This window comes from Anolis sagrei, chromosome 1, assembly GCF_037176765.1.
Source record: "Anolis sagrei isolate rAnoSag1 chromosome 1, rAnoSag1.mat, whole genome shotgun sequence".
NCBI classification, from domain to species: domain Eukaryota; kingdom Metazoa; phylum Chordata; class Lepidosauria; order Squamata; family Dactyloidae; genus Anolis; species Anolis sagrei.
The window spans coordinates 334,046,011-334,057,583 of NC_090021.1; the positions used below are offsets into that span (position 1 = coordinate 334,046,011).

Genomic DNA, 11,573 nt, shown 5'->3' on the forward strand with positions numbered 1-11,573 from the left:
TTCCCATTGAGCTGCGCCTGTACAGTGTTTTCATTCCTCACAAGGAAGTCCCCAAACGAGTAATAACTCTTCGATTACTAGTCCCTTTATGTTGGTGTAATGTCACAAGGGAAACACAAACTGCCCTGCTAAGACAGAGCCGTGCCAACAGAAGGGGGGGGGGCACAAAAAAGGACTTGTTTACGAATTTGCCTCTCTGCTCTTCCTCCTTTGCTCTCATTCCCACATAGGCCACCATGATCAACAGCAAGCTGCAGAGCTGTATACTTATCACTGGCTATTTTGCTTACCTTGTGCTGGGTGCTCTCACCTTCCAGGCTTTGGAGAAAGATGCTAAGACAAAGCAACAAAACATCATTTTAAGGATGAAGGAGAACTTCTTGAAGAACATGACCTCCTGCAGCCCAGCGGAGGTAGAGCTCTTTGTGGAGGTAGGTTATGACTCTGGCAAGGAGAGGTACCTTTCACATAGGAATTTCTAGGTATTATAATGTTTAAAAACTTTTCCGAGCTCTCAGAGAGATCTAGTTTTGAGGGATGCACTCTTAAGGTGCATCTATCTTGTTCTCCTTTGGTGAGGCACCAGCACTTTTTGACAGAGAAGGGTAATGACCTTGTAAAACGACAGCTTCCAGGATTCCATAATATTGATCCACGGCAATTAAAGTAGTATCAAACTGCATTGAGATATTACTTTAATTGCCATGGATCAATATTATGGAATCCTGGGAGCTGTCGTTTTACAAGGTCATTAGCCTTCTCTGCCAAAGAGTGCTGGTGCCTTAGGTAAAGGTAAAGGTAGTCCCCTGACATTAAGTCCAGTCATGTCTGACTCTGGGGTGTGGTGCTCATCTCCATTTCTAAGCTAAAGAGCCAGCGTTGTCCGTAGACACCTCCAAGGTCATGTGGCCGGCATGACTGCATGGAGCGCCGTTACCTTCCTGCCGGAGCGGTACCTATTGATCTACTCAAATTTGCATGTTTTTCGAACTGCTAGGTTGGCAGAAGCTAGGGCTGACAGCGGAAGCTCACGCCGCTCCCCGGAATCGAACCTGCGACCTTTTGATCAACAAGTTCAGCAGCTCAGTGCTTTAACCCACTGCACCACCGGGGGCTCCCCGGCTTGTGCCTTACCAAACTACAAATCCCAGGATTCCATAACACTGAGCTATGGTAGTTCAGGTGGTGTTTAATGGCATTAATTTGACAGTGTAGATGTCCTGTTAGATTAGTCGTATTATTTTAACAACAGGCTCAGTAAAAATTCACAATCTCTCTGTGTTGTCAAAGGCTTTCATGGCTGGAATCATTGGGTTGCTGTAAGTTTTTCGGGCTGAATGGCCATGTTCCAGAAGCATTCTCTCCTGAAGTTTCGCCTGCATCTATGGCAGGCATTCTCAGAGGTTGTAAGGCTTGTTAGAAACTAGGAAAATGAGTTGTCGAAGGCTTTCATGGCCGGGATCACTGGATTGTTGTAGGTTTTTCCGGGCTATATGGCCATGTTCTGGAGGCAATTTTTCTCCTGACGTTTCGCCTGCATCTATGGCAAGCATCCTCAGAGGTAGTGACCTCACTACCTCTGAGGATGCTTGCCATAGATGCAGGCGAAACATCAGGAGAAAAATTGCCTCCAGAACATGGCCATATAGCCCGGAAAAACCTACAACAACCTAGGAAAATGAGGTTTATATTTCTGTGGAATGTCCAGGTTGGGAAAAAGAACTCTTGTCGATTGGAGCTAGGTGTGAATGTTTCAGTTGGCCACCTTGATTAGCATTTGATGGCCTGGCAGTTTTCAAGGTGTGGCTTCTTACTGCCTGGAGGCATCCTTTGTTGAGAAGTGATTAACTGTCCCTCATTGGGTTGTTGTAGGTTTTTCCGGGCTATATGGCCATGTTCTAGAGGTATTTTCTCCTGACGTTTCGCCTGCATCTATGGCAAGCATCCTCAGAGGTAGTGAGGTGGTCCTCACTACCTCTGAGGATGCTTGCGATAGATGCAGGCGAATCGTCAGGAGAAAATGCCTCTAGAACATGGCCATATAGCCCGGAAAAACCTACAACAACCCAGTGATTCCGGCCATGAAAGCCTTCGACAATACATTGAAAATGTCCCTGATTGTTTCTTGTCTGGAGCTCCCCCAGGCAGTAAGAAGCCATACCTTGAAAACTGCTAGGCCATTAAATGCCAATCAAGGTCACCAATGGAAACATTCACACCTATCTCCAACAGACAAGAGTTCTTTCTCCCACCCTGGACATTCCACAGATATATTTTAATATTGTGATAAATGTTTTTTTAATGTTTATGTATGCTTATATGAATTCTTGCCCTGGCATTGAATGTTTGCTGTATATATGCTGTGCTCCGCCCTAAGTCCCCTTTGGGGTGAGAAGGCCTGCAAAGACCTAGAACTCAGTGTCCTAATTCATGTATTTCCTGCAGGGTTAGTAATTGTCCAGCTCCTCTGATACTCAAAGAGTTCCTCACTGTTGGCTATGCTAGATTAGGTTGGTGGAAGCTGCAGTCCAGCAACTTTTTTGTGACGGCTGCATAATTTCCCATATAATAATGGGTGAAGCTGATTATATACTAACCAATGGTTGGCTGTTTTATTCTTGAATTACAGAGTTTGATGGAAGCTGTAGAAAAGGAGCTTCGCTATAAGCAAAACAACTGGGATTTCAGCAACTCCTTCTTTTTCGTTGGTTCTATGTTGGCCACAATAGGTAAGTGAGCAGTAGTAGTAGTAGTGCGCCTTCAAGTCACTTCTGACTTATGGCAACCCTAAGGTAAATTTATCACAGACTTTCTGGGACTTGCTCTATATCACCAAGTGTTTTATAGCCAACTGGGGAATCAAACTCTGGTCTCAAGAGTCGTAGTTCAATGCCCAAATCACTACACCATACTGGTGGCTTCTTCCTTAAGATAATATTACATTTTGTGATCCTGCTCAGATAAGCTCTGGGTGCATCTATACTGTAGAATGAATGCAGGTAGACAACACATCAGCTGTCTTGCTATGGAATCACAGGAGTCATAGTTTTGCATGGTATTTAGCCTTCTCTATGGAATCCTTCGCTGAAGAACACGAGAAGCTCAGCCTGTCATTGAACATCGAGAAAACCAAAGTGCTCTTCCAGCAGTCTCCAGCCAATCCCTCTCCAATGCCAGAAATACAGCTTAATGGTGTAACATTAGAAAATGTTGACCATTTCTGCTCCCTTGGCAGCCACCTCTCCACAAAAGTCAACATTGACCCTGAAATACAACACCGCCTGAGCTCTGCAAGTGCAGCTTTTTTCCGAATGAAGCAGAGAGTGTTTGAGGACAGGGACATCCGTAGGGATACCAATGTGCTTGTTTATAAAGCTATTGTCCTCCCAACCCTGCTATACGCCTGCGAGACGTGGACTGTCTACAGATGTCACATGCAACTCCTGGAATGATTACATCAACGCTGCTTCCAGAAAATCCTGCAAATCTTTTGGGAAGACAAGCAGACAAATGTCAGTGTGCTGGAAGAAGCAAAGACCACCAGCATTGAAGCGATGGTCCTCCAACATCAACTCTGCTGGACCAGCCATGTTGTCCAGATGCCCGACCACCATCTCCCAAAGCAGTTGCACTACTCCGAACTCAAGAATGGAAAATGAAATGTTGGTGGGCAGGAAAGGAGATTTAAAGATGGGCTCAAAACCAACCTTAAAAACTCTGGCATAGACACTGAGAACTGGGAAGTCCTGGTCCTCGAGCGCTCCAGCTGGAGGTCAGCTGTGACCAGCAGTGCTGTAGTATTTGAAGAGGCACAAATGGAGGACAAAAGAGGGAAATGTGCCAAGAGGAAGGCGCATCAAGCCAACCATGACTGGGACCACCTTCCACCTGGAAACTAATGCCCTCACTGCGAGAGAAGATGCAGATCAAGAAGAGGGCTCCACAGTCACCTATGGACCCACCAGTACACTGACCTTAGAAGACTATCCTACTCGGACAATGAGGGATCGCCTAAGTAATAGAATTCTGGAATGACATCTCCCAGGATTTCATAGCATTGAGCCTTGGCAGTTAAAGTAGTTTCAAACTGCATTAGAATCATAGAATCAAAGAGTTGGAAGAGACCTCATGGGCCATCCAGTCCAACCCCATTCTGCCAAGAAGCAGGAATATTGCATTCAAATCACCCCTGACAGATGGCCATCCAGCCTCTGTTTAAAAGCTTCCAAAGAAGGAGCCTCCACCACACTCCGGGGCAGAGACTTCCACTGCTGAACGGCTCTCACAGTCAGGAAGTTCTTCCTCATGTTCAGATGGAATCTCCTCTCTTGTAGTTTGAAGCCATTGTTCCGCGTCCTAGTCTCCAAGGAAGCAGAAAACAAGCTTGCTCCCTCCTCCCTGTGGCTTCCTCTCACATATTTATACATGGCTATCATATCTCCTCTCAGCCTTCTCTTCTTCAGGCTAAACATGCCCAGCTCCTTAAGCCACTCCTCATAGGGCTTGTTCTCCAGACCCTTGATCATTTTAGTCGCCCTCCTCTGGACACATTCCAGCTTGTCAATATCTCTCTTGAATTGTGGTGCCCAGAATTGGACACAATATTCCAGGTGTGGTCTAACCAAAGCCGAATAGAGGGATAGCATTACTTCCCTAGATCTAGACACTATGCTCCTATTGATGCAGGCCAAAATCCCATTGGTTGTTTTTTTGCCGCCACATCACATTGTTGGCTCATGTTTAACTTGTTGTCCATGAGGACTCCAAGATATTTTTCACACGTACTGCTCTCAAGCCAGGCACCCCCCATTCTGTATCGTTGCATTTCGTTAGTGTAGGTGTGAGTAGTATGAAATGCAACTCCCAGGCTCACAATTTAACCACCTTCTTTCACACCCCAAACTGCTCCATTCTGTCCTCCTTCTGGTCCTAGAAATTTCTCTCAAATTGCTGGCTCTGGGTGAAATTTTTTTTTTGATTTATCCTTTTTCATTCCTAGGTCAAACAAGCTATAAATATTTCTCAAAACTCCTTTAAAAGTAATACAAAATGGCACAGACTATATGGGGGAAGGAATCTCACTTACAGAAAGTCATTACAAGGATGTTTCTCTTAATTCTTATGTTTTATGAACTAGGAAGTGACAAAGAGAGAATAAAATGGAAAGATATTGCTCATATTTACTTTCATAACAGGATTAAAAGCCTAAGACATTTCTTCTCGTACGGCTGAAGTCTTCTGGAGTCTCTCTCTGTCTGAAAATTTAAAAAATGGTCTGGGAATCTAAATTTGTACACAGTGCAAGACTGAGAGAAGATTGGTGGATTCTTTCCCACAAAGAATGCCAGCAGATCCTCATGTCCAGAAATCTTCAGAATATTATATACTAGCTTAAGGACCCAGCATTATTTGAAGAAGACATTTTTTATTTTACAAAATGCATAAGATTGTGGGTAAACTACAACTCACATCATGCCAGGTCAACCCTCTGAAACTCATCAGTAGTTAAAAGTTTATCGCGTTGGGCAAATGTGCTCTAGGTGCATCATCGGTGGCGTTCACTGTGATCTCTGGCTGCAGGATAAACTACAGCTCCCACCATGGTGAGTCAGTCTCCTGAAATCCCTTCACTAGGTTCTATTGATCATAGGGGTTCTGTGTGCCAAGTTTGGTCCAGATCCATCATTGGTGGCGGGCACAGTGTCTCTGGATGTAAGGGAACTACAACCTCCAGAAATGAAGGTCAGTTTCCCTCAAACTCCTCCAGTATTTTCAGGTGGTCATGGTGGTTCTGTGTGCCAAGTTAGGTTCAGGGCCATCATTGGTGGGGTCCAGAGTGCTCTTTGATTGCAGGTGAACTATAAATCCCTGTTGTGGTTCAGCCAGATGAAGATGTCTGTGGGTTCAGGGCCTGATAGTTCCCTAGGTGACCAAGCAGAGGGGGAAACAGAGGGGTTCAGAATGCTCTTTGATTGTAGGTGAGCTATAAATCCCAGCAACTACAACTCTCAAATGTCAAGGTCTATTTTCCCAAATATCTTCACATTTGGGTATATAGAGTATTCATGCCAAGTTTAGTCCAGATCCATCATTGTTTGAGTCCACAGTGCTCTCAGGATGTAGGTGAACTACAGCTCCAAAACTCAAGAGCAATGCCCACCAAACCCTTCCAGTATTTTCTGTTGGTCATTGGAGTTCTGTGTGCCAAGACTGGTTCAGTTCCATAGTTGGTGGAATTCAGAATGTTCTTTAATTGTAGAACTATATATCCCAGCAACTACAACTCCCAAATGACAAAATCAATCCCCTCCCAACCCCACCAGTATTCAAATTTGGGCATATCAGGTATTCATGCCAAATTTGGTCCAGTGAATGAAAATACATCCTGCATATCAGATATTTACATGACAATTCATAACAGGAGCAAGATTACAGTTTTGTTTTTTTGTCATGTCAGGAGCGACTTGAGAAACTGCAAGTTGCTTCTGGTGTGAGAGAATTGGCTGTCTGCAAGGACATTGCCCAGGGGACGCCTGGATGATTTGATGTTTTTATCATCCTTGTGGGAGGCTTCTCTCATGTCCCCGCATGAGGAGCTGGAGTTGATAGAGGGAGCTCATCCGCCTCTCCCCGGTTTCGAACCTGCGGCCTGTCGGTCTTCAGTCCTGCCAGCACAGGGGTTTAACCCACTGCACCATCGGGGGCTCCAAGATTACAGTTATGAAAAAATAAAAAATAATTTTATGGTTGGGGGTCACCACAACATGAGGAACTGCATTAAGAGGTCATGGCATTAGGAAGGCTGAGAAACACTGCCCTAGAGGGTTCAATTCCAACCATGATTTGGCTTTGCTCCATTGAATATTATTAAACCGCACATTTCTCAGTTGGATTCTCTTTCTGAAGTCGAATTATATTTGTTATATTGTTTTGCATTTTGAGTTGTTTCATGCACCCTTCTGACTCCAATTGGGCTTTTGGCAGTGCTCTTGTTTCTTTTGAAAACACACATTCATTTTGTGTTTCAATAATGCATGGCTCTCTTGTGATCCAATTGTCCAACATCCCTTTGGCACTCTAGCTGTGAATTAGTAATAAATATTATAAGCAATTTCTGTATATGAAATTGAGCTGAATGTTCATTTTATACAAGCCACATGCTTTTTAAAATGTCAGTGTCATTTTTCTTTTATAACTCTTGGCCTCGTGTTACGTTGCTTAAATGGTAAACTGCCTCAAGCCACTTGGAAGAAAAGGAGTTCATAAATTCAGCAAATAAGATAAATATTTAGCTGAGATCCAGTATAACTGAGTGAACCCATTTGCTCGTGCTGGTGCAAAAGGGATGCGTACTAAGATACTTTCTGCAAACCTTTTCTCTTTGTATAGGTTATGGAAACCTCTCTCCCAAAACGGAAGGCGGCCAGCTCTTCTGTGTGTTTTTTGCTCTTTTTGGAATCCCTTTGAATATTGTCTTCCTGCACCATATCGGCAACATGATCGCGATGCTCTGTGAAAGGCTGGCAAAATGGCTCTACGAGAAGGGAGTGCAGAAGGTAGTTCAATTTATTCTTTGTCAAGATTTGTCTCAAATCCAGTAGCAACATGGGAAGGTGACAGAAACCTCTCCGGGTTTCTGTCACCTGAATTGCAGAGCTGCTTTCTGAGATGATGGGTGTTGTTGTTATGTACCTTAAAAGTTTCATCCGGAAAAAGTCTCTGGAAGAATAACGAGTTTCCATTTCTTTTTGATTTGATTTTACTGCATTTTGCCAGAGTACACATATCACAACTGTTGTCTCATGAGAGCCCCTCTTGATCAGTTCATCACATCTCCTTCTGGTTCCCAGACAGCATCAATCAATAAATCCTGGTAATCCCTTCCACCATTCCTTGAATTACCTATTCACCTTGGCTTTGGACCAGTGGTTCCCAACTTTTTTTTTTTTACCAGGGACCACTAGACCAGGGATCACTTTAAACAGGGACCACTTTCCAACATTAGTACCAAAAGGGTTACGAATCAGTATTTGGTCAACTTTAGATTCGGTTCGATTACTTGGGGTGCTGATTCAGAAAATTGCATTGGGTAGACCACATCGGCTCTAGTTTCTGATACATAACATATGCCATCCAATAGTTGCCATCTGCTCGCCCACATAAACCCTTTTTTAATAATCTAGAGCTGATGTGGTCTATCCAAGGGGGCGGGGCTGGTCAGCGACATAGAAGGAGTGGCAGGCAGCACAAAAGGAGGCTTAACGGTACTTTGGACATTGAATCATCATCATCATCATCATCATCATCTTTATTTATACCCCGCCACCATCTCCCCCAACGGGGACTCGGAGTGGCTTACATGGGGCCAAGCCCGAACAACAGATTACAATACAATTTTTTTTTTACAAAATTGCAATAAAATAAACAACATAACATTGAAGTATAAAACATCAAAGCATATAAACAATATACATAGAACATAAAAACTGAACATAAAGACAAAGAGCGGGCCGCATGTATATAAAATGATTTAAAAACTCCGGGTGAGATAAAGGAGTAAAACTAATTGTAGGGAGAACTCATGGAGAGACAGGATAATAAACCTATGTACACCTGGGACAGGAATGCTGAGGGAGCAATAGCATGAAGTTGTGTGACTACTCTCCGAAGGTGCAACGGCAGAGCCAGGTCTTGAGACTCGTTTTGAACTGGACCATATGATTGTTATAACAATGGAAACAGCTATATGACTGTATAACTAATGTTATTGTTTTTAATCTATTGTGTATTTATGGCTTTATATTGTTGATAGTGTGATAATTGCAGCATCGAATTGTTGCCAGTGTTAGCCACTCTGAGTCCCCCTTCGGAGGTTGAGAAGGGCAGGTAGAAATGTTGTAAATACATAAATAAATAATTTCAAAACTATATCGCAGACCAAAAGTATATGCATACATTTGTGTGTAATACAAGGGGGAAAAACACCCAACTTTCTGCTTTTACACTGTCTTTCAGAAAACAACCAGGTGTTTGACTCTTCTGTTCTTCCTGGTGATGGGAATTCTAGTGTTTCTTTGTCTACCTTCGGCCATCTTTCGGGAGATGGAGGGCTGGACCTATGGTGAAGCAATTTACTTTGCGTTTATTACCCTCAGCACCATTGGTTTTGGGGATTACATAATAGGTAAGGCTTCTTGTAACCATTTCCAAAGCATACTGTGGTAGTCTTTTCTTTTGAGATCCCAGGATCTAGTGAGAAATTAAGAAACTTCATGGACTTATTTATTCCAGTCAAAGATTCATAGTTCACTCCACAGCTGTATCTTCAGTTCAAATAGTAAATATTCAACTAAAATGTCCTTGAAGAAGCAAAACAAAGACAACAAGCGTCCCCGGGTTGTTTTAAACTCGTTTCGGGAAGCTTTCCCTTCATCAGATTTCTGTGCTGAAATCCTGACAGTAGTGAGGATTTCAGCACAAATCCATGTAATAGAGAAGAATTATTGAAAAAGTTACATTTTTGATGAAGACAGCATATGTGATTTATGTTTGTGTTGGTGTAGTCATATTAAACTGATGTTTACATACTTTAGAACCATTTAGAATTGGTGTTAACCACAGTAAACAACATTTGTTTTTCACTATATATACATATCTGTGTTATTAGATGCTAACAGTGGGAGCTCCCCATGCTCCCCGCATTCAAACCGCCAACCTTTTGGTCAGCAAGTTTAACCTGCTGTACCACCCGGGGCTCTAGATAGGAATTGCCTTTTCCCCTCCTTTGAGGCTGAGAGACTGTGACTTGCACACAGTCATTCATTGGGTTTCCATGGCTAAATAGGGATCTTAATCCAGTTCTCCAGAGATGAAGTCCAATGTTCAAACTTCTATGCTTTGTCTGGGAGATGTAGTTTGCTGAGGCCCCAGCATTCTTTGGTCAAGACCCCATAAAGCCACAATTTCAGTGGTTCCTTGGCACTGTGTCATGGCAGTTAAAGTGGTGTCAAATTACATTAATTCACAGTGAAATAGGGAAGATTTTAGCCCCTTTCCTTCCTGCCTGCAGTGTTACTTGAGTACAAATTACTTTTGCACATCGAACTCAGTTTGCAGCATTTGAAGCAAGTAGAGGCCAAAATAGGAGCTGGAGACAAACTGAGACATTTTGAAAGCAGTTGAAAAGTGGGATGATGAGTATGAATTGAGACTGTCCTTGCCAAATCAGGACAAGTATTGTAAGGAGGTCCCTACAGACTTAAGGACGGCATATAGGCAATATCAACCCATGGTTCTTCAAACCTCCCGTTGTTCAATATTAGCTCTTCCAATATTTAACTAGCACATCTTGGCTCCCAGTGGCACAGTGGGTTAAACCCCTGTGCCGGTAGGACTGAAGACTGACGGGTCGCAGGTTCAAATCCGGGGAGAGGCGGATGAGCTCCCTCTATCAGCTCCAGCTCCTCATGTGGGGACATGAGAGAAGCCTCCCACAAGGATGATAAATAAAAACATCAAATCATCCAGACGTCCCCTGGGCAACACCTTGCAGACGGCCAATTCTCTCACACCAGAAGCGACTTGCAGTTTCTCAAGTCACTCCTGACACGACAAAAAAAAAAAATCTTGGCTCCGTTGTGCACTGAAGACCATCAGATAAAACTGCACTTGCTATTGCAATCTCTCCTCTTCTGCAAGAATCACATTTCTTTCCCCCTCATCCCCAGGTAAACAGCACGACAGAGACTATTTCCCCGGCTACCGGATTTTGGTAGCCATTTGGATTATCTTTGGACTCGCCTGGATTGCTCTCCTGTTTAATCTACTGACCACACTGTTGGAAGATTCCAATGAAAACCCCACGGAGGAATATCTTCAAGTCGCCGTAGTTCCAAGGAAAGGTCGCTTAAAAAATGACTTCTTATAGCACACTGGGTAGAAAAATTAATTATAACAGAAAGAGGACTGGTGTTCTGTTCTTTATTTACAGCTGGTTTTCTCAAAATTGGCCAGCTAACTTTTTGCAAATAAAATATGAAGTAATCATGAATGCTGCAAAGAAATTTAGCACATACTGTTCAATCCTGCAGAGAATGAGAAACTGAAAATTGTTCATGGCTCTAAATCAGTGTTTCCCAACCTTCCTAATGCTGCGACCCCTTAATAAAGTTCCTCATGTTGTGGTGACCCCCAACCACAACATTATTTTCATTCCTACTTCATGACTGTGATTTTGCTACTGTTATGAATTGTAATGTAAATATCTGACATGCAAGATGTATTTTCATTCACTGGACCAAATTTGGCACAAATACCTGATACGCCCAAATTTGAATACTGATGGGGTTTGGGGGGGGGGGATTGATTTGGGAGTTGTTGTTGCTGGGATTTATAGTTCACCAACAATCAAAGAGCATTCTGAACTCCACCAATGATGGAATTGAACCAAACTTGTCACACAGAACTCCCATGACCAACAGAAAATACTGGAAGGGTTCGGTAGGCATTGACCTTGAGTTTTGAAATTGTAGTTTACCTACATCTAGAGAGTACTGCGGACTCAAACAATGATG

At 43.1% G+C, this 11,573-nt stretch overlaps 1 protein-coding gene across 1 annotated transcript; it reads left to right on the forward strand.

Annotated features, from left to right (window-relative positions):
- Positions 1-236: 236 nt before the first annotated feature.
- LOC132761799 (potassium channel subfamily K member 16-like) lies at positions 237-11,168 on the forward strand. The gene is made up of 5 exons (XM_060754879.2): positions 237-431; positions 2,630-2,729; positions 7,390-7,556; positions 9,016-9,184; positions 10,728-11,168. Exons 1-5 carry the CDS (start codon positions 237-239, stop codon positions 10,925-10,927), a joined length of 831 nt encoding a protein of 276 aa, XP_060610862.2. The 3' UTR covers positions 10,928-11,168.
- The last annotated feature ends 405 nt before the right edge of the window (positions 11,169-11,573 follow it).

Coding starts and splice junctions, on each gene's coding strand:
- LOC132761799 (XM_060754879.2), top strand. CDS start 237: ATGATCAACAGCAAGCTGCAGAGCTGTATACTTATCACTGGCTATTTT. Junction 2,730..7,389: donor TTCTATGTTGGCCACAATAG/GTAAGTGAGCAG, acceptor CTCTTTGTATAG/GTTATGGAAACCTCTCTCCC. Junction 9,185..10,727: donor TTTTGGGGATTACATAATAG/GTAAGGCTTCTT, acceptor CCTCATCCCCAG/GTAAACAGCACGACAGAGAC.